Here is a 19,088-nt window from a genome sequence, read left to right on the forward strand (position 1 = left end):
CTGGGATCGCAGTCGGCTGGGTCCTCTGCCGGGGCCCTCCCCGCTCCCTCCTCCTCCCCCCCAGCCTGCCGCCACCACCACCCCCCCTCTCCACACAAAGTCCATAACCCCACAGAGACTACACAGACATACAGCAATGTAGCTCTCCCCTGTAGTAACACAATCTCCTCTTCTCCACCTCCAGATCCACCACACGCACAGCAGAGGGAGCCAGAGCCGTTTGCCGCAGGGGCCTGTAGAGCCCTAGAAATCTCTGAGGTGGATAACAACTCTATGATGATGAAGGGTAAAATGAAAGCTAAGCTGAACACTACCTTAACATCTGAGATATCCACCTCTCGCCCAACCAGGGTCCCTGCGGCGGCGCCTGGCTCCCCGAACCCCCCAGAACCACACACACACCCACGCACTTTTCGTAAAATTCAGGATTGGTCGCTGGAGGTGCGGAAGAGGATACTCATTATAGGCGATTCAAACCTCTCCCGCATCCCCACATTCAGACACTCACACATTCAGGTAGACAGTTTCCCCGGAGCCACATTCCACCACATCACCGCCATCTTAAAGAAACTGCCACCTCAACACACCGTCACACAGGTAATACTCTCGGTCGGTCTCAACAACTGTCTGTCAGAACATGAACCATCCACTTTCTTGAAACAAGCACAGCAGATGTGGAGCACCAGCCAGATCACCTTTCCCAACGCCACCATTTACTTCCCCATCATAAATTTTTCACGGAAACTGGACCAGCGAAAGCAAACACTACTCACTCGACTCAATAACACCATAGCCTCCAAGTACAACTTCATTCCGGAAATTAACCCATTGCTTTTTCACACCACGGCCGACAACATCCACTGGACTGCCCAGGTGGCCGAACAAATATTCAGGTACTGGAAAGAACACTTAAACTTGTAAAGGGAGACAACTGCACACCTCCCCCACAACTCTCCAATATAACTAATCTCTCTGCTGTTTTCTCCCTCACAGCCGCGCAGCTGGAGATCCTAGAAAAAGGACTCACTTTCATCCCGACCCCCAATCCTCCCACCCGGCCGGAACTCAGAAGGGACCTTCATGCCTTCCACCGACGGCTCAAATTGATAGACCACTTTCAGGGGGCCCAGAGGCGGGAGCCTGTGCCCTTCACGGGACCGTCCACTTGGCAACCACACCCGGACACCATCTCACCCACCATAACACAACTAATCACTGATAACAACCGGGCACTCACACACTGGCACCCCCGTCCACATAGAACACCCAACATTAGCCAGGAACACAAACGCACCCTCAGAACACTAGGCACATCCAAACACATAGTTATTAAACCAGCCGACAAGGGGGGCCAAATTGTTATTCAAGATAGGGACAATTACATATTAGAAGCACACAGACAGTTAAACAACAACACATACTATAGACCACTACACACCTCACTCCAGCAGGAAACACAAACATTAGTTAGGAACATTACAGACACATTATACAGACACAAATACATCACTACAAAACAAAAACAGTACCTGGACGGTCCCGATGAACCCAGGCCCCGCCTCTTTTATCTGTTACCCAAGATCCACAAGCCCCCTGAAACGTGGACGGTCCCTTCTGTTGTTCCGGTCGGCCGCCCCATTGTAAGCGACTGCGGTTCAGAAACATATGCCATAACAGAATATATAGATCATTTCATTAACCCCCTCGCCAAACTCCACCCCAGTTACATTAAAGACACATATCATTTTGTACAGACAATAAAAAACCAACAGGTACCCGGTCACACCCTCCTTTTTACAATAGATATAGACTCTTTATACACCAACATTGAAACTCCACTAGGATTAGCCGCCGTTCAGTCAATTTTCAACAAACATCCAGATTCAACTCGCCCTGACCACCACATCCTGAAACTTTTGGAAATAACCCTCACCAGAAATGATTTTATGTTCAACAACCAGCACTATCTCCAGCTGTGCGGCTGCGCGATGGGCCGGAAGTATGCGCCGTCCTATGCGGACATATATCTGGCCCACTGGGAGGAAACAGCACTCAGCAACATCCCCGTCAAACCCCGACTGTATTTCCGGTACCTGGATGACATTTTCGGCCTCTGGGACAGCACACCAGAACAGTTCATCACCTTCACCGACACACTCAATTCACACCATCCGAAGATAAAAATCAAGTACAATCTACAACCTCACTCAATAGAATTTCTGGACACGAGTGTCTTCTTCCGCGACTCCAGCGACCAAACCAAGATACTGGCCACCAAAGTCCATTTCAAAGACACCGACCGCCATGCACTCCTCCATAAAACCAGCTACCACCCAAGGCACACGTACAGAGGTCTGATAAAGTCCCAGCTGATACGCTTCCACAGGATCTGCACCTTCCCTGAGCATGTGGAGGAAGCTACAAGCACCCTCTTTAGTGCGCTGAGGCCTAGGGGTTACTCGAGGCGCTTCCTCAGGAGTGTCAAGGCGGAGGTCAGCCGGACCTTCAAAGAAAAATACCACCATAACGTCCCCCGACCAGCCAGCCCGAATCTTGTCCCCCTGGTGGTCACCTATTCGGAGACCACCAGAAACCTTCTTTCCATTTTTAAGACAAACTTTGAAAGGGCAAGGAACAACTGCGACGCGCTGGGGGACTGCCGGCTGATCTCCGCCCACCGCAGGAACAAAAATCTTAAAGATTTATTGGTGCACTCTGACCTGAACAACTCAAGGACACCTGGGGAAGCGCGTCGAGGCTCGGCAATTGGTTTTATCTCCCTCCCCCACATTTTTAACCCTTACGCAAAAACAGGTATAAACCCGTGGCAGGCCCTGAAGCCAACAACAAATAATGTCATATATGCCATTAGGTGCAGGGCCTGCCACAAAATGTATGTGGGGCAGACTAAACATTCAATTTTAACCAGAATAAAACAGCATTTTTACATCATGAACAACGGGAGTGGCACCAGTGTCCTGTATGCACATTTTAAACTCCATGGCCAACACAATGTCCAGAGCATGGGCCTGGAGAGCAAGAGGGATTGGACCACGGCCCAGAGACAGGCAGCGGAGAGGAGATGGATTCATCTACTAAAGACCATAGACCCTACCGGCCTAAACGAAAAGTATGGTTGATGAGTCCATCTCCACTTGATAAATAACAACCTTTTTTGCAGCATTTACTAGAAGTGCTCACCTCCTCCCTTTTCAGGGCTTCTCCCCCTACAGGTTTTGAGCAGGACTCCGACTGCGGTGACCCAAGAAGGAAACTCCTTTTTTTTATTTTATTTTATTTTATTTTTATTTTTTTGTTTTTTTTGTTTTTATTTATTTATTTATTTTCCTCCTTAATTTTCTATATTTTAAGACATATTTATATACTAAATTTATTTAATTGTAACTTTTACCTCCTACAAATCATGAATTTTTTATTTACTTATTTATTGATTCACTATTTTACAAAGATCCTTTAACTATTTATTTATTTAATTTTCTTATGTATTTACCATAATTTTAACTTCTTTTTATACACACATATATATACTTGATTTTTACTATTTCTTTCTAAAATTTATAAAAACATTTATTCCTCACGTGAAGCCTCTCACCGCAGCCGGAGTTCCTGCAAACCCTTGTTTCAAATAAAACATATTTTATAAAAAACCTATGAGAAGTTGGTGTCATTATTATTATTATTATTATCATTTTTTAGCAGGAGCAAGCGTTTTTTACTTTGAAATTGAACTTTTATAAAGTAAGGTTTTAGACAATAAACAACAGTATTATGCATGATTTTACTCTAATCTTAAAATGTACATATGTGTGGTTCTCTTTTATTCATTGCATGCATATACGGTGTGTTTTTTATCAGCACTTGTTTGTAAGCACTTGTTTTAGCATTTGAGCACTTGTTTTATCATTTGAGCACTTCTTTTATCATTTTAGCACTTATGTCTTATTAACTTCTCTTGTTTTATGTCTAACCTTTTAAAATTTCAATCAAGCACTTATTATTTATTTATTTAGTTATTTTCTTATAAAACTTGCTCCTTTGAACTAATGACCACCGTAAGTATCATGGCAGGGGCCCTGAAGGGGGAGAGGACATTTTGATAAATATACAAAGTCCCACTGCCAGCCTGCACCGTTGCCCAATCCTCCATGCACTTCTAAAATTTGACCACACTTTTAAGTACTTTTTAAGGATCAAAGATCCATTTTTATTACAATTAAGGAGGGTCCCAAGATCCTTTGGATCCCCATTGCCCCCGAGAGCCCGTGCCCTTCGCAGTGCTCCCCCCAGGGGCACTACGCTTTTACCTAAACCTAACCCTGAAACAAAAGTATTTTTCAAGATAACAGACACTCATGTCTTACTTCATAAAACAAAACTACCATCCTAGGCACAATTATGATGTGCTGGTTAAATCACAGTTGTTCTTGGCTTTGGCCACTAAATCATTCCTACTGATCAATTCCATGGTATTGCCATTTATGACTATATATTCTCCATCTGTTGTTAAACTTCTCAGAGTGATCAAAAATAACTTCAATGATTTCACAAAAGGCACTATTTTTTTCAGGACCACAGAATTATTGCAACTTTTTGAAAAAAAAGGGTTAGGTAAAAGCTTTGTCTTTTCTTAGGGTTAGGGTTAGGATCATAGGGAATTTTTATCAGCACCAAACCTGGTTGTGCAATCAATACAACAATGTTTTTAAAGACACAGTATTGTGGGAATTCTAACTGCAAAAATAGTTTCTATGCAATTACATGTAAACAGTGTGGTTTACAATATATAAATGAAACTATCAATAACATTTTACTACGAGTCACCCAACATACAAGGGGCCATAATGAGAAATAGGTGTGTCATGGACAGTGCATTAAATTCTGTCACCAGTTCTGGTAATGAAATTCAAATGAAAAAAAAATAAATTTAAAAAAAACAAAAAAAAAACAAAAAACACCTAAACCTAACCCTGTCCATGTCCAAGTGGACTGGGTCATATCTCCACAACTCCAGATGTGTGAAACTTTGGAATGTTCATCCAAAGGGATGTACAGTCATTACTCACTGTCACTGTCAACATAATTCCTGTTTTGTTTTTTTTCTGTCTTTTTGTCAAGTGAAATTCTATGTATGCGCACACATACTTAGCCAATAAAGCTGATTCTGATTTCAAATGATGATACCTTTTATTGAATAGAAAGTTGCGTCTGACAGCCATGCCTTTCAGGCAGTGACATCGGTGTGTACAATGGCAATACCTCACCAGTGTGTTTGCCCGCTGTCCAGTGGCAACAGCTTGCATTGGGGGAACCCAGTGTCCGATAATTATACCCAGCAACAGGAGTCCAATGGCAACGCCTTGGCATGGTGGAGAGGAGGGGGGTGGTGCAGGGGTAGGCATGCCATGGTAATATCTGAGCCAATAAGGCTTGCTGTTTGACAGCACCATCCAGTGGTAACACTGATTTTGCCATGTATTTGACAGAAGAACCGTTGTGTCAAGAGAACCCAAACTGAAAAATCATATCTCCATGGGGTAAAGACCCAGAGCTCCCATTTCTCCACCTGATCAATTCTCAAAAGATGGAGTTATTTTAAGGCCCTCTCCCAGATTTTTAGTACCCTTGGAAGGGACTAAAGATCATTTGACTGCGTGTCTAAGTACAGTTTTTTTTAATTAAGTATTTGAATTGGACAACAAATTTTCCCAATTCCCTGAAGCAGATTATAGTTTTGAACATTTCCCTTGAATTGGGATGCTGTTATGCTGTATCCTGCAGCATGGTTATCTGAGGCTAGTTAGGATATTGTCTGAGCTTCATCACAGATGAGAAATGCTTTGCTAGTATTTAAGCAAGCTTGTAACACGCTTGTTGTTTTTTGGGTTATTAATGTACTCCCTGCTAATATTTATTAAGCAAGTGAGGAGCAAATCAGGAAAGACCTGATGATTGTCAAATCGCAAATGAGGAGTTCCCAATTTTCTAAATTGAAAACCATGAATACATTATCGTGAGTCGCCAGAGAACAGACTTGACCATACTATAGTTAAAGAAACTGCATAAAGGTAAAATAATCATGAAGTATCTTCAGGACAACATTTTTTCCTTTTCCAGAATTTTCCTTTTATTGCCTGTACATATTGCACCCCCATTTCGGGGAGGGGTGTCCAAATAATTGAATGAATGCAGAGGTAGAGGGCTCTCTGGTTTCTATTTAAGAGTGTCTAAACAGTGATTGCCGACCTTGGAAGTCAGCTACTGACTTTGTCAGTGGTTACATTGGAGTGTGCTGTTAAAATTGTTACACACTGATGAATTTCCCAATAAAACAGTTATAAATTAACAGACTGATGCATAGAGTACACATTCAGCATGGCAGCTGATTGGTTTAACCTCTCGTTTCATTAAAACATTTTTCAACAAAAGTCCAAATGCCAATCCAGTAGATCACTCTCACCTTACAACTTCTTCAGGATGTCATGAAACCTGCACATTAAGCAAAGTATCCCCAAAGAAACACATTGACAGCCAACAGTAGCAAGGCATTAACATTGCAGACTCTTCTCCACAGCGGCTCCTCCTTCAAGGAGTTTAGTTCACCGTTTTCAATCACTGGAGATACAGAGCCAGAGCTTGAACCAGTTAGACCACACAGCCACAGAACAGCTCTCCACCACCAGGAATCTTGCAAGCAGTCAGAATCAGGGCTGAGGTCACAGGTCATCTGGTGCCCTCTGAGGTCGATCCGAGGTTCCTGGCTATATCTGGACCACCAGGTCAGCCTGTACAGCTGGGCAGGAGAGCAGGAGATGCAGCACATCTCCGTGTTAGTGTTTTTAATCGACACTGTCTTAGCTTTAAAGCACAAGAAATGTCAATGCTCGGTATGGCCTACCTTCCAATCAAGGACATGTAGTACAGATTGACATTTACATGTGCACTAGCCCTTTTCCACTACAGGAATGTGATGTGTAGCCATTGTGCTTGTTAGTAGAGTTAGTAGAACTAAATTTTAGCACTGCTCAGGAGGTGGCACGAAATGCAAGTTCAAATAACTTTGATATGGAAATCTAATCTTTATAAAGGATTCAACATTCAATATTTTGAGGGACTGGTGCCAGTGCTGTAGACTGTGATTCAAAGGGGTTCCACAATGTTCAGTGTTGTTTTTGACCACCAACTGGCTTGTGCTGGCCCCTGCGGGACCATGGACCTCTGTAGGTGAATGAACTTGTATCTTTTTCGAAACACTAAGGAAAAGCAGCAGACAGCAACACTTGTGTGTCTAACAAACAGCATATGAAAGTTGTGTTGATTCTGCTGTAGTAATTTTTTAATGATGACTATTAAAGATGAATGTCCTAGTTTGTAAAATATAGTGGAAATGCAAAAAAGGCTATAACAAAGTTCAGGTTCTGGGAGGCCCCGAGTTAGGTCATGTTAGATAGATCAGGATGGTGCCGCGGACGGCTGCCTCGGCGTGTTGGTGCGCGTTGTTTTGTTTTGTTTTGTGTTTTAGACCTGTTTTTTGTGATGGTACCCGGAGCTCTTTCACCAGAGAAGAGCTCATGAACATCAGGGGAGCAACACTAGAGGATTTATTTCCTAAATTTCTGCTCCCAACAGTGGAAATTTTGGACATACTGGTCAAAGGTGCATTCACCCTTGCTCATGCAGTGAAACGCCGGAGGAGAGGAAAACGGGCCGACACGCTCGTGTGCCTTCGCGAGCACTGATTACGCACAGCGTTACCGGGAATATTTCCCTCTAACGTGCGTTAACTGCCCAACAAACTGGAGGAATTGCAACTGCTGTTGGGTAAAAACAGGGACTTTTCTTCATCTGCGGTTTTGTGCTTCATCGAGACGTGGTTCTGTGGATTAATACCGGACCCTGCGCTGCAGCTGGCTGGCTTCCAACTCCACAGCGCGGACAGAGACACGGAACTTTCCAGCAAAACTAAAGGTGGAGGAATCTGTTTCTACATCAACAGTGGTTGGTGCAACGACGTGATAGTGATCCAGCAGCACTGTTCTCCTGACCTGGAATCTTTCATCATTAACTGTAAGCCTTTTTATTCACGCCATGAGTTTGCTTCATTCATTCTGGTCGGCGTTTACATCCCGCCGCAGGCCAACGTGCAGGATGCACAGCGTATGCTCGCCGACTAGATACTGCGTGTGTAGCGGACCAACCCGGACTCTTTGTTAAAGTCGCCAAGGACAATAACTAAAGGTAATCTCTCACACGAACTCCCTAAACGATTACATTCGATGTGGCGCCGTACGAGCGGCAGCCTGTTACAGCAGCTCTCTAGTTTTTTCTTCTCTTTTATTGTTTTCTTGTGCGTCTTTTTTATTCCATTCAGTTCTGCGTGTTTGTAAATCTCTGGTGCATCAGAGACATCAAGCACGGTAACTCTGGTGCTACTTTTTCATCACTTTTTACAACTCGTGTAACTTTCTCCGCGTCTGTGGGTCCGTGAGACAATGGCCCCCATTGTTTACAGTAGGGATCAGCTGCTGGCCCTGTGTAACACAGCTGTGTGGCCGGAGGAGCGACCTGATGTCCCCCGCGAGTTAAGGAGGAGGATACAGGGGTGCCGCACTAGGATCAAACGCCGCGACTGGAGGAGAGCTTATAGACCGACTCTCCCGTCCGTCATCATGGGGAATGTAAGATCTCTCTCCAACAAGATGGACGAGCTAGCGGCGTTGACCCGGCATTATCAGGAATTCCGGCGGTGCAGTATGCTATTGTTTACTGAGACTTGGCTGGGAACGCATCACACAGACACAACTGTAGCGCTGGAGGGATTCGCACTCATATGGGCAGACCGGACAGAGAAGAGCGGTAAGAGGAAAGGAGGAGGGCTGGCAGTGTTTGTGAATGATAGATGGTGTAACTCCAGGCACATCACTATTAAAGAGCAGCACTGCTGCCCAGACATTGAACTGTTGGCTGTTAGTTTGAGGCCATACTATCTGCCGCGGGAGTTCTCGCATGTCATAGTGGTGGCTGTGTATATTCCTCCCTCTGCTAACGCCGATGCAGCTTGTGACGTCATCAACACCGTGATCAGCAGGCTGCAGACTCAGAAACCACAGGCCCTCTTACTGATCTCCAGGGATTTTAATCATGCCTCTCTGTCCTCCACTCTGCCCAAATTCATCCAGTATGTCACATGTGCCACCAGAGACAATAAAACACCGGACTTATTCTATGCCAACACCAAGGAGGCATACAAATCATCACCACTCCCCCCTCTGGGAAGAGCTGATCACAACCTGGTTCATCTCTTGCCTGTATACAAGTCCCTTGTTAACAGGCAACCAGCTGTGTCCGGCACAGTGAAGAGGTGGTCTGATGAGACGGAAGAGGCTCTGAAAGACTGCTTCGATACAACAGTGTGGGATATATTCAGTGACTCTCATGAGGAGGACATTGACAGTCTGACAGACAGCATCACGGACTACATAAACTTCTGTGTGGAGAACACTGTACCCACCAGGACTGTACGGTGTCACCGTAACAACAAACCCTGGATCAATCTTGACATTAAGGCTCTCTTAAAGGAGAAGAAGAGGGCCTTCAAGTCAGGGAACAAAGAGGAGCTGAAAACTGTTCAGAGGGAGCTAAGAAGGAGCATCAGGGAGGGGAAGGACAGATACAGAAAGAGAATGGAGGAACAGCTGCAGGAGAACAACACCAGGGGAGTCTGGAGAGGCCTGAAAACCATCTCAGGTCACCAGAAGCCAAACTCCCAGGCGGCTGGGGATCCAAAGTGGGCAGATGAGCTGAACACCTACTTCTGTAGGTTTGAAGAAACATCTGCCCCTCCCCCAGCTGCACCAGCACTGCAGCAGCCCTCTTTTGATCTGCCAGCACCCTGCCCAAGTACCCCACTGACCCCCCCCCACAGTATTCAGCTCACCGCAATCAATGCCACCCCCCACTGCTCCTCCCAGCCCCCCATCCACTTCACAAGACACTCAGCCCCCCTGTTCCAACTTGTCCCTCACACCTCTCCAGGTGAGGAATCAACTCAGGAGGTTAAAGACCAGGAAGGCTGCAGGACCGGATGGCCTCAGTCCCAGGCTCCTCAGATCCTGCTCTGATCAGCTGAGCGGGATCATTGGACATCTGTTTAACCTGAGCCTGAGACTGGGAAGGGTGCCAGACCTCTGGAAGACGTCCTGCGTGGTACCTGTGCCAACGACCCCACATCCCAAGGACCCTAGCTGCTACAGGCCGGTGGCCCTAACATCCCACCTCATGAAGGCCCTGGAGCGGCTGGTCCTTGCCCACCTGCGCCCCCTGGTGAGCTCGTCCATGGACCTGCTGCAGTTCGCGTATCGGCCTGGCATCGGAGTGGACGATGCTCTCATCTTCCTCCTCCATCGAGCTCTATCTCACCTGGAATCGCCTGGGAGCTCTGTTCGGGTCCTTTTCCTGGACCTTCGCAGTGCTTTTAACACCATCAGGCCAGCCATCCTGAGACACAAGCTGGAGCTTTCAGGGGTGGACCAACACCTCACATGCTGGATAGTGGACTACCTTTCTAACCGCCCACAGTATGTGAGGACACGGGACTGTGTGTCAGGGACTGTCCTCTGCAGTGTGGGGGTCCCCCAGGGAACGGTGCTGGCACCATTCCTCTTCACCCTCTACACAGCTGACTTTTCCCACCTGTCACCCACTTGCCACCTGCAGAAGTTCTCTGATGACTCTGCCATTGTCGGCCTCATCACAGATGGGGACGACAGGTCATACAGACGACTCATCCAGGATTTTGTGGACTGGTGCCAGCAGAACCACCTCCAGATTAACGCGGGTAAAACCAAGGAGCTGGTTGTGGACTTTCGTCAGCGCCCGTACTCTTCACCAACACCAGTGAACATCCAGGGAAGGGACATTGAGATGGTGACATCTTATAAGTACCTGGGTGTTCATCTGAACAACAAACTGGATTGGACTCATAACACCATTGCACTTTACAAAAAAGGACAGAGCAGGCTCTATCTGCTCAGGAGGCTGAGGTCTTTTGGGGTGCGTGGGGAACTCCTAAAGACCTTCTATGACTCTGTTGTGGCCTCTGCCATTTTATATGGTGTAGTCTGCTGGGGGAGCAGCATCACTACGGCTGACAGGAAGAGGCTGGACAAACTTATCAAGAAGGCCAGCTCTGTCCTGGGATGCCCTCTGGAACTGGTGGAGGAGGTGGGGGGGAGGAGGATGACAGCCAAGCTGTCCTCCATGACAGACAATGACTCTCACCCCCTCCAAAACACACTCACTGCACTGAGGAGCTCCATCAGTGACAGGATGCTACATCCAAAGTGTGTGAAAGAGCGGTATCGCAGGTCATTCCTCCCTGCAGCTGTCAGACTGTACAATAAAAGCTACTCCAAGTAATCAGTGCAATAGTCTGGACAATAAGCTGCGCAATAAAAACATGTACATAACAGTCTGTAAATACGATCTACAATTTCTTACAATTTTTTTACAATTTCTTTCTTTTTATTTTTATTCAAATCCTCACTCTTTTGTATATACTGTTTTTGTTTCTAATTTGCATGCACTTCTTATATTAATCTTTGCTGATGCAGCTGTATTCTGGAATTTGCCCTCGCGGGACAAATAAAGGAATATTGATCTTGATCTTGAATACAGACAGTTTATCAAATGCCCGACCAGAGAGGAGAATATTCTGGATCACAGTTACACCACAGTCAGGGATGCTTATCACGCTGTCCCCCGTGCTGCACTGGGCCACTCTGACAACGTCATGGTACACCTGATTCCTGTGTACACGCAGAAACTAAAGGTCTGTAAACCTGTAGTGAGGACATCAAGGAAGTGGACCAGCGAGGCTGTGGAGGATCTCCAGGAGTGTTTGGACTCTACTGACTGGGATGTGTTCAGGACTGCTACCAACAGTCTGGATGAGTACACGGAGGCTGTGACATCCTACATCATCTTCTGTGAGGACTGCTGTGTTCCATGACGCACCAGGGTGAGTTACAACAACGACAAACCCTGGTTCACAGCCCAACTCAGACAGCTAAGGTTGGCAAAGAAAGAGGCTTTCAGGAGTGGGGACAAACACAGATACAAAGAGTCGAAGTACAAGTTTAGCAAGGCGGTGAAAGAGGCTAAACGATTGTACTCTGAGAAGCTCCAACACCAGTTCTCAGCTAACGACTCTGTGTCTGTCTGGAAAGGGCTCAGGCAAATCACCAACTACAAGCCTAAAGCCCCCCACTCCATCAATGATCAACACCTAGCCAACGACCTGAACGAGTTCTACTGCCGCTTTGAAAGACAAAGGGACAGTCCAACAACCATCCCCCATGACACCTCCCAACAGCTCCAGCTCCAGTCACCTCCACCAATAACCACCTTAAAGAAAAAACTTGGCCCTCCACTTCATCCTCCACCACCTGGACTCTGCAGGAACCTACGCTAGGATCCTGTTTGTGGATTTCAGCTCTGCCTTCAACACCATCATCCCAACTCTGCTTCAGGAGAAGCTCTCCCAGCTGAGCGTGCCTGACTCCACTTGCGGGTGGATCACAGACTTCCTGTCTGACAGGAAACAGTGCGTGAAGCTGGGGAAACATGTCTCCAAAGCTAAGACCATCAGCACCGGATCCCCCCAGGGCTGCATTCTTTCTCCTCTGCTCTTCTCCCTGTACACAAACAGCTGCACCTCCAGTAACCAGTCTGTCAAGCTCCTGAAGTTTGCGGACGACACCACCCTCATCGGACTCATCTCTGATGGTGACAAGTCCGCCTACAGGTGGGAGGTTGACCATCTGGTGACCTGGTGCAACCAGAACAACCTGGAGCTCAATGCTCTAAAAACAGTGGAGATGGTTGTGGACAACAGGAAGAACTCAGCCTCACCTGCCCCCATCACCCTCTGTGACTCCACTGTGGAGTCTTTCCGCTTCCTGGGAACTATCATCTCCCAGGACCTCAAGTGGGAGTCGAACATCAGCTCCCTCATCAAGAAAGCACAGCAGAGGATGTACTTCCTACGGCAGCTGAAGAAATTCAGCCTGCCAAAGACAATGATGGTGCACTTCTACACAGCCATCATTGAGTCCATCCTCACCCCCTCCATCACCATCTGGCACGCTGCTGCCACCGCCAAGGACAAGGGCAGACCGCAGTGTGTCATTCGGTCTGCAGAGAAGGTGATTGGCTGCAATCTCCCATCTCTTCAGGACCTGTACGCCTCCAGGACCCTGAGGCGTGCAGAAAAGATTGTGGCTGATCCCTCTCACCCAGGACACAAACTCTTTGAGTCACTCCCCTCTGGCAGGAGGCTTTGGTCCATCAGGACCAAAACCTCACGCCACAAGAACAGTTTTTTCCAGTCTGCTGTCAGCCTTTTCAACAAGGCCCGGAATCCCCCCTGACACTCTTCACACTCCACCTCTGCCTCATCTTGCCACATTGACATAACGCTCAGCTTGGACTTCTTTCTGAAAAAACAGACTGTGTTTCTGGAAAAAACAAACAAACAAAAGACAGACCTGTGTATATATATTTATATTGTTATATTTTGTGCTCTTATTTTTAGTAGATGTGTCATACACCAACTTCACCACAACATATTCCTTGTATGTGTAAAATTGTACTTGGCAATAAAGCTTTTTCTGGTTTAGTTCTTGCTGTGGAAAAGGGCTATATATGGACCCTATATTACTTGGTGTCAAAAATGCTGTACATCCATCACAAATTGCAATGTTTGCATCCGAAGTGCTCAATAATAGAACTTTGCAACAGTAACTGTGATGTTCAAACCTTAAACCTTACAGATGTTGTGAATGTTACTGAGAGCAACTCATGGTGTTAGTGTGAGTTAGGCTACACTTTTGGCTATAGTTTTGAGGATACTTCTTTCACTGAGGTCAAAAAGTAGTCACTTTTCACTGACACTGTCTCACCTTACAGCTTTGAGCTTCACAGGAGTGCTGAATAATTGTATTAATATTAGATTAGTAATGGTTTTGTATGCAAAGGCTAAAGTACTTGCAAGGTTCCATTCTACTTCTACATATTTGGAGGAGACACGCATTACCAGCAGCCTTCATTTAATCTCATGTGCAGTACAGTCTTGGAAGCGTGACAAAATATAAATTGTCAGTGTAAAATGTCAGTTCTCCAGTAATCTGTACTTCTGTGCTTCTGTTTCTCATTTTAAAGATGAGAACATAAATTAAATTAATCTATGACATGTTCCTTACATGTTCTTTAGTTATTGGGGGAGTAGCCAAGCTGACAGCAACAATAATAACGCAGGTGAGAGCCAACAGGATAAGAGCAAAGTACAGGTAGTGGACATCAGCCAGGATAGTGGGTCGATGATCAGGCTGACCACAGGAAGGAGTTACAAAGGAGAATTCAAGAACCATACGGGTCAGTCCCACCACTAGTCCAGTCATCAGACCCCAGAATGCACCCTGAGACACACATATGCAAAATGTTAGCAGCACAGTCATGAAAGAAGTCACAACAGTCATTCTATCAAAGTGATAGACTGACATTCAGCCCTGTGAATTTTGTGTATGCCTAGGTTAAGGTTGGGGAAAATGCCATGTAAGATGATGGAAACACAAATGTGTGTTCTGGTGTGTGAGAGAGAGAGAGAGAGTGACAGAGACCTGTTCATTGGCACGTGGCCAGAAGATAGCCATGAGGAATACAGCTGTAATGGGAGGAGCCAAAAAGCTGGTCACTGACTGGATATAATCAAACAGCTGTCCACTATTGGCTGTTTGGATGACTGGAATCCACAACAGACTAAAGCACACCAAGACCAGGATGAAGACCCTAAAAATAGATGGAACATTATTATTATCAGTCAGCTTTGGGTGAGGTGAAAAAGAGAGCAAAGCTTCAGGAAGATTAGCCTAGTCATTGCAAATGGCAAATAAAAGACAGAACCACAATTTGACTTCAAGCCTTTAAGCTCAGTTTGTTGGAAAACATGCTTCGATTTTAGGAACTTCTTTAAGGGAAATTATACATATGTCTATCTATTTATCTATCTATCTTTCTATACATTATGTCTATGCCAAACAACCTAACAACTTATATATGTAATTAAATGGATAAATCCTGCTTTATAACACTGAGATCTCAGATTTGCCATTCATCTGCCCAATTAAGAAAAATCATCCTTGCTACACCAGCTATAGCTAATACATTGCTAACTACACTAGGTGTCTTTATGGGTCAACCCAAACCCGAGATCCAACGGAGGAACCATATGGGTTTGGATCCATGTTTTATGTGGTCAGTCTGGTCCTGGTGAGTTACCCTTCTATCACTGCAGATCTCGGGTCTGTTTAGCATTATGTGTAATACCTGAGTGGATCTGAGAACACGGATCCCTGTTACTATCCACATGACCCCATGCAGGAAATGTTCCTGAACATCTCAGGCATAGATATAGCATAAAATAGGCTACCTTCCAACAATCATGAGTTCCCTCTCTGATGCTTTAGGCCTGGCTTTGTGGTAGAGATCTAGTGTAAACAGACTGGAGCTGCTGTTGAAGATTGAAGTCAGAGATGACATCAGAGCAGCTAACATCACTGCTAGCATCAGACCACGGAGACCTGTGCGGAGAGAAGGGTCAGAAAGATGGTGCAGTTATGATTAACCATCAGGTGAATAATTTAGTTTACATACAACTATTCAGGGTTGTAAAAGTCTATTTTTTTTTATTTTTATTATTGAATAATCAATTTATACAGGAAAAAACAGTCATAATGCAGAAACAAATAAAAGATCAGATAACACTGACTGATTTGGTTTGACTAATCAATACATAGTCTCAATCAATTCAATTCAGTTCAATTGAATTAAATTAAATTAAATTGTTTTTACATAGCACAAATCACAACACATTTGTCACATCACAGCAGAAATTGTAATAGTAACAAAAGTATAATTGCAATTTAGCAGAACCAGGCTCTGAGTGGGCAGTGGATTGTGGATTATGGCTGACTATGTCTGACATCTGCCTGACATCCACTGCAACTGCTATCATTATTAGTCATATTTGCATTATTATTAGATTCACAGTGTTGCTATTATGCGCATATACTATCTGTTATTAATATGTACATATATCACATACATAAACATATTATACATATGTATATAATATCTCTCTCTCTAATCCAACCGATCAAGGCAAATGACCGCCCGCCCAGAACCTGGTTTTGTTTGCGGTTTCTGCCTGTTAAAAGGAAGTTTTTCCTCGATACTGTCGCCAACTGCTTGCTCGTGGGGCAATTGTAGGGTCTCTGTAGATAAAGAGTATAGCCTGTACCAGCTCTATATCCTCCTGACTACTAGCAAAGAAAATATTGTCTAGTCATAAATCTTTGTAAGGTAATTAGAATACTGAAAACATTTTAACCCCCCCCCCCCCTTCACATTTGGTATCATTGAAAAGCCCTAAATGTTCTCTGTAGATAGCAGAAGGAGTTAATTCAGTAGTATGCAGTGGGTGGGAGATATTCCAGTTTACAAATGTCCTCCACAGAGGACAAATTTGAACTACTGGTAGTCAAGAGGATATGGAAAGTGTCCTGAAACAACTTCTGTCATGATTTGGTAGCGTATAAATAAAATTGAATTGAATTCAACATTTTATTATTTAGCCAAATGTTTGATCAGAGTTTCATTTTATTCCCAACAGTTGCTGTGAATAGCTGTGAATATCTGAAGATCCCTTTCTCTGTCTTCTGCTTGTGAGGTGGGTTTCGCTTCCTCACAAGCCAGTGGGCAGCATTGAGAATGCATAAGGGAACTACTTGCTTCTGGTTAGCTCAGGCGTCAGCCTGTTTGGGTGGCTTCCTGTTTTTTTTTTTTTTTTTCTCTTCCTCCCAGGCCTCCCCCAGCTACATGGGTGAATGTTTTGTGTTTTGTTTGCACACCAGCAAAATATTACACCATGTTTAAGTGTTATACATCAGTAACTGCTGTCAGCTGTCAACTACTGTCAGTAACTGCTGTGTTGTCCTGATGGTCTAGTAATTTAAACATGTACCCTGTAACAGTGCTTGGCACCAATGTGTGGGCATCTTCCTCTTTCTGTTCATCTGTTGTGAACTTTTGTGGTTTAAAAGTTGGCATGCAATATCCTGTGCTATTTTTGCTATTTCCCATCCCAAATTCCCAATCTCCTGGAACAAATATACAATTGATATCATCTCTTGGTATTATTTTTTTCTGCTAACACTGTTTGTGCAGCAAAAACTCCTCAGACCTAGAAACCTCTCGGGCACATAGCATGACACTTGTTGACCTCAAGGTTATGCTGTAATGAAGTTTATGTTTTTGTAATTTTCTCAAAAGTGAGTTTTTTCACCATTTGACAATTTTTAATCTCTAAAGTCATCTACGTCTGATCTTCTGCTCTAAAAATGCCAAATTTGCAATCTGCTTGGACACCGGTTATTGGTGCTTGCAGCTATATTTTGTTTTTTGTTTGTTTTTTGTCAAACTACATCAGACTATACTAATAATACTATTACTACTACTACTACTACTACTACTACTAATAATAATAATAATAATAATAATAATAATAATAAAAGTTACAGTCAGTGTTTATCATAGTTCTCTAAAGTGGTATGCACTCTATTCTCTGTTTGATCTTAGTTTCTCCAATTATGTCCTGACACAAACAATAAGGATAAGGAAGATACAGCCCAAGAAACTGAGTGCCAAATTTTCAGGTACACAAAGGAAGGCTCTGTATACTCGATTGATGACAAGTTTTCAATTTTAAAACCAGGCTATGTGTGTGGATGTGTACTTGTACAGTAATCTTTGTGAAAGTGAGAACATTTTGGCCAGTCCTTGCTTTTAGACAGACCTTTGAATGGCTTTTGGAGGGCTCAGACTAGGTTTTCATCTGGGTTAGCTTAGATTTGGGTAAAAGCACAAGCCTTACAGCACCTGGTATTCCCAGGCAGTCTCCCATCTCCCATCATCCTGCTTAGCTTCCAAGATCAGACAAGATCAGGCGTTGGTTGGTATGGCTTAGAATTAGGTTTAGATTTGGATAAAAGCTGGTAAGGTTATGGTAAGGTGCTAAAGAAGCCATCATGTTAATGAGTGTCCTCCCTAGTATAGAAACACAAACATGTGTGTGTGTGTGTGTGTGTGTGTGTGTGTGTGTGTGTGTGTATGTGTGTATGTGTGTGTCTCACTCACCCACAGGCATTAGCTCCACAACTAGTTGAGGATAGGCAATGTTGGAGCAACCAACCGATGCTCCACACACACTCTGACACACTGTTGGATCCACACAACCTACCTCATCTACAAACACACACACAAGAAAAAAGAAAAAAGAAGACATACGGACAATTACTACGATATTTGGCTGGCGAAAAACACAATGATCGAAACATACATTTTGTCAGTGTTGATTCAATTGGTTCAAAGAGTCAATGATTCAATTACTATTATTTGTCCAGTTTCTGCAGTAACTCTCTTTCAAAATTCAGTGTTTTAGAACAACTCTCCATCTTTTAGAAAACAGAAACAACTGTTCCTGCCTTCTGCATAGCTTAATTTGTTGGACATTACATTATCATACTGGGAATGTTTGCATATTTTCATTGCACAAGTACTCTATGGTTACCAGTAATGCTGGTAACCATTAAAAAAACATGTTGTGGTGTGAGATTTTGGAAATATAAACTTCCCATTTCACACATACTCTTTTTACCCTTAATTTATTGTAAGACACCCAAGCACCATGGATCTTACTTTTGTCTGCCTAATATATTTTCCAATGTACCTGCGCTGAAAGCTGTTAGAAACATCAGTGCATTGATTTCTAAGTGCTTTACACAGGCAACTGGACTTGCTTGAGGCTCTAAAAGATGTTTTGCCTTTCATCCAAGAAGATTCTTCTGTTCTAAATGACTGGTGCAGAGTCCCGGGTATTTAGCCTCTTCCAGGAAGGTTCACACCTTGGGAGTTGTTGAGGTCACATGTGAGTCGTTGACCCAGCTGGCCATCAT

General features: G+C 44.3%; 1 protein-coding gene across 1 annotated transcript in view; it reads right to left on the minus strand.

Annotated features, from left to right (window-relative positions):
* Nucleotides 1–6,514: 6,514 nt before the first annotated feature.
* slc5a9 (solute carrier family 5 member 9) overlaps nt 6,515–19,088 on the minus strand; it is a 93,253-nt gene continuing 80,679 nt past the window's right edge. Inside the window, exons 9-13 of the mRNA XM_076727307.1 lie at nt 18,271–18,378; nt 15,506–15,656; nt 14,697–14,865; nt 14,280–14,495; nt 6,515–6,811 (exon numbers count right to left, since the gene is read on the minus strand). Coding sequence (XP_076583422.1) covers nt 6,515–6,811; nt 14,280–14,495; nt 14,697–14,865; nt 15,506–15,656; nt 18,271–18,378 — 941 coding nt within the window. The remainder of the gene's footprint in view (nt 6,812–14,279; nt 14,496–14,696; nt 14,866–15,505; nt 15,657–18,270; nt 18,379–19,088) is intronic.

The sequence above is a fragment of the Chaetodon auriga genome, chromosome 3, assembly GCF_051107435.1.
Source record: "Chaetodon auriga isolate fChaAug3 chromosome 3, fChaAug3.hap1, whole genome shotgun sequence".
Lineage (NCBI taxonomy): Eukaryota > Metazoa > Chordata > Actinopteri > Chaetodontiformes > Chaetodontidae > Chaetodon > Chaetodon auriga.